Source organism: Chinchilla lanigera, unplaced genomic scaffold (genome assembly GCF_000276665.1).
Source record: "Chinchilla lanigera isolate Chin_1 unplaced genomic scaffold, ChiLan1.0 scaffold00095, whole genome shotgun sequence".
NCBI lineage: Eukaryota > Metazoa > Chordata > Mammalia > Rodentia > Chinchillidae > Chinchilla > Chinchilla lanigera.
Genome location: NW_004955496.1, coordinates 1,172,312 through 1,176,450, shown reverse-complemented (window position 1 = coordinate 1,176,450; position 4,139 = coordinate 1,172,312). Strand labels below are relative to the sequence as shown.

The following is a 4,139-nucleotide window of genomic DNA, read 5'->3' as shown; positions in this document are numbered from 1 at the left end:
AAAAATAAAAATAAAAAGCTACAATGATAGAAGAGAGCAGGGAAGAAAAGGACAAAAACAAGCCATGGATGACTGCACCATCAACACTAATCATGATTTCAATGGCTAAGAATAAAATACAAAAGCTGACAAAATATCTAGATTTAGGAGATTTTAAGTTGAGGCAAATTTTTCAGACTGCACTGAAGACTCTAATCCAATGACAATAACTTACAATCAAACTTTTACATTTTGTCCCAGTTCCCTGACACACTGTCTCCTCCAACTGGAGTAAATCAGGTCAAGGTTGGGACTCTTTTCCACCCCTGCATATAAATGGAGGACCCCACATACATACAAGTGTTTGCCTACTTTGGAAGCCACATTACTGGAAACTCTTTCATAGTAAATTTTTAGAATTGTTGACATATCATTTTTCTTTCAAAACATTTAAATTTGTAGACAGGATGAGGAGTAACAACATTTTATAGATCAAATGTCAAAATATTCTCTAACTTTGGGGAGTTATTTCTGACCTTGTCCTATTAAGCTAGTCTGACGCACCTCTTTCAAAATCCCTCTTTTTCATATGAAATCATATGCTTGCTTATACACAGACTCTTTCATATTTTGCAAAACTGTACCTTTTCTCCTGTGTCACCTTTGGGGCCACCTTCTCCAGCATCTCCCTGAGGAAAGGAAAAAGTGCGATGTATAAAAATCAACTGGTAACATTAAGCAAGGAGTATTTTTATTAAGTTTCCTTTCACACACAGATAAAAATCACTTGCCAGTGTTCTACTGAGCTAATGTACTTTTACTTGTACAGCTGGCTGATAACAATACAATTAATTTTATTACAGTGAACATGGCTGAATAGTTTTAAACTCCATAATAGTAACAGAAAGCAGTAATTTATCTGCTCACCTTCTAATAGCTTATTTGGACACTTAAGCCTCCTCCCTCTGTCTCCTTTCTCCTCTACTCAAAGCTCTTGAAGCAAAGGCTTTCTCCTGAAAATTCTCCTGGCACCATGTTACCTTCCACGTGCCACTTCTGTGTCCTGCTTTGTGTCACCTGGCTCCTGCTCTGCCTTTTGTCTTCCACCAATATAAATCCCACCTCATCTTCAAGCCTTCCCAAGTCTCCAGGACTTTGGAGAGGAGGGTGTGCCTCTCAAAGCCTGCTGGCAGTATATTTATTTATTTGGGCTTACATAATTTGGATTTGTGAAATAAAAGCATCATGTTTTATTAGAAAACTTTGTTTTGTTTTGTTTTTATAAATCATTATGCTTCTTGTTATTTTCAAAACTTCCTATGTTCTTTCACAGACATCTCCTTTTTCTCCACAAAGCAATGCACAGGGAAAAAGGAACTCATCAATTCTTCATGCTTTCTTTAAGTTCTAAGTTCTTTAAGCTTTGCTGCATGTTATAGGAGAAATGTCACAGACTTAGGAGCCTCAAAGACAGCATCCACCTCTGACAATCACTGGCCAAATGGAATTCTGTTTGCATCACGTTCCTCTGTGTATTGTAAGGGTGTTTTCTTTCTTTCTTTTTATTTTTTTCTTAAAAGAAATAAGCTGATGGTTTGTTGAGGAGAACAGTTAATGATTAAAAGTTGTTTTTAAATATTTTGACCAATTTTGCATGCTTGTATCTGGTAATCTGAGCAATTTATGTGATGATAACAATTTGCAGAATAATATCCATTGGTGAATTCCTACAATCCTGCCTACTGACACTATGTATTGTCTCTAATGTCCTTTAAAATTATTATTTTCTTATTCCCTTCGATGATTTGATCAACCCTCTATTCCTACATCTGGTAATCTGAGCAACTTCGTTGATGATAACAATATGTAATATAACAACCACTGTTAATCTCTATCATTTGGTTTGAAACCCTGTACCATTTTTAATGTCCTTGCTTTGTGTTGTTTGTATTTTGCTATTGTTCCTTTCTTTGTACTAATTTCTTTAAAATAAAAAATAATAAAGTGGAATAAAAAAAAGAGAGAAATAAGCACCATACTATAGGTAGAGTGCTGAGGATGGTATCTGACACATCATAGGCCATTTTTGATGGCCATTAGCGGTAACAACACATTGTTCACAGATGCTATAGGCTGGAATGCCCCCTAAGAGGTTGCTTTTCTAGCATTAAAAAAGTTCCTTAAAACAAAAAAGAAACTGTTAAGAATTCCTTGGGAGAGAGGAAGTAAAAGAGGGATATTAGAGACCCTTTCCATGGAGCCAGTTATCAGGGACCCCTGCAGTGAGTTCCCAGTCTCCTGCCTAGAGTTATGTGCACAGTGGGAAGAAAGTGCCAGAGACAAAATAGTGGTGCAGTGGAGATCTGGGATGACCAGTTGTTCATGGGGAACAAAAAGCCAGGAGGCAGCCAGAAACTTGGTATTTAATGATTACATCTGGTCAAGGACAATGGGTGAAGTGCAGTGCGTGTTTCCGAGAACAGTACTGCTGACCTCAGGTGGACCAGAAAGAAGGACAATGCATTCTTGCAAGGATGAGATGGGGCAATAAAGAAGCTATAGTTTCCTCAGGTGTCTCATCTTCTTCAGCAGGTCTTACCTTGCCCTGTGAGCGCCACAGCAGTCACTAGCCCTAGACCTTAGAGCTGTGACCAGGAAAGAGCAGGGAATTTCTGCACTGCAATCCGGCTCAAAGGGCAGGACAAGGACAGCTTAGATGTCCCCTAGATTCAATTTATAACTTGTGGTCCCCAACAGAGGGAGGCTTTCACTGTTTTCTTTTGTTTCAAAAGGCATGAGGGTGAGTTGCTCTACATTCTGTCCGTGATGATGGACATTCCATGGTGCACCTTGAAAGCTGGCGCTTCTTCTTTCATGGACATGGGAGGGATTGGCATTGCTTCTTCCCTTCCTTCAGCTCTGCACAAAACAGTTACCTGATGACTAATTAATTTCTAGTTAATTCTCTCAAACTGGTTGGATGCCAGGTAAATATACTAGTAATTTATTCTGAAGGAACTTTGATAGGCAGTTTATTTGCATGCTTTTAAAAGAATTGCTTGAAAATCACTTTATTAGAAAACAAACCCCCTTATTTAAAAAACTGACTCAGAGTGGCTGTAAAGTGAAAGGCCTGACATGGGTCGTTCATTCATGAAGCTGTTCTTCCCACCCTCTATTTTGCTTTTCTTCTATTTAAAGAAATGCTTCTTTTTTCTTTACCATGTTGAAAAGTACAGTTACATTGAAGACTTTTATATTGGTTTTTGGATGAACTTCGTTGGAACCAGGGGTTGAAAAACTGACTGTCAGAAAGATCTGATTGTGATGCAGTATCTCAGCGGTTCCCTGCTTAGACAGCACACTTGGATGCCATGAAAGTAAACTATGAAAACCAGGAAACCAAGTACCACCACATGCACCAGACTCTAAAAATGATCAGCACAGGCCCCAAAAGAAGGAAAAAAGGCTCAGAAATTGAACATGCAACACCCTGTTCTCCTTTTTATGGGAATTCTTTGTGGAGCAAGTTTAAGATAATTGCTGCAAGTAAACATCTGTATCCCTTTAACCTGGTGACATAAGAAGCAGTAGAGAGAGATGTAGATGCTTAAAAAAGCATTGGAAAGGCATTAGCAAGTAAGTAGTACAGAGATTTTGCAGGCGTGGGGATTTTCAAAAGCCATTTAAAAGTCTGATACAGATGTTTAAATTTGCTTCCTGTCTCTCCATTTTGATAAAACTTTTATTCAGGCTTCTTTCTATATAAAAAATTGCATTATTTTCTTCTGACACTAATTAACAGTTTGAGAAATAAAGGAAGTCATTACTGATACTTCCATTTCTATTTATTATATCTATCTGCCTGTCTGTCTGTCCATTCATCCATGTATCTCTCCCTCCCATCCAGTTCAGCCTAGACAACTCTTTAGGGGGAAAAATACAGGCAAGGTCATCCTTACCTTTTCTCCTTGTTTTCCAGGTTCTCCCTGAGGAAAAAACAAAAACAAAAACAAAAAAACCCAAACAAACAGAGATTGAATAACATTTAATTATAAAACACCTGACTAACCAACAGCAAAGAAATAAGATATCAAAACATATTAAATGAATTATGTTGACACTTTCCTCTTGTGTGTGTATATATATATATATGTATA

General features: G+C 37.6%; 1 protein-coding gene across 8 annotated transcripts in view; it reads right to left on the bottom strand.

The window, feature by feature from the left end:
* Col25a1 (collagen, type XXV, alpha 1) overlaps positions 1–4,139 on the bottom strand; it is a 415,634-nt gene that overhangs the window by 78,657 nt on the left and 332,838 nt on the right. For all 8 annotated transcript variants that reach the window (XM_013505432.1, XM_013505435.1, XM_013505431.1 and 5 more), the window contains exons 14-15: positions 3,942–3,968; positions 624–668 (exon numbers count right to left, since the gene is read on the bottom strand). In XM_013505432.1, the coding sequence (XP_013360886.1) occupies positions 624–668; positions 3,942–3,968 (72 nt within the window). The remainder of the gene's footprint in view (positions 1–623; positions 669–3,941; positions 3,969–4,139) is intronic.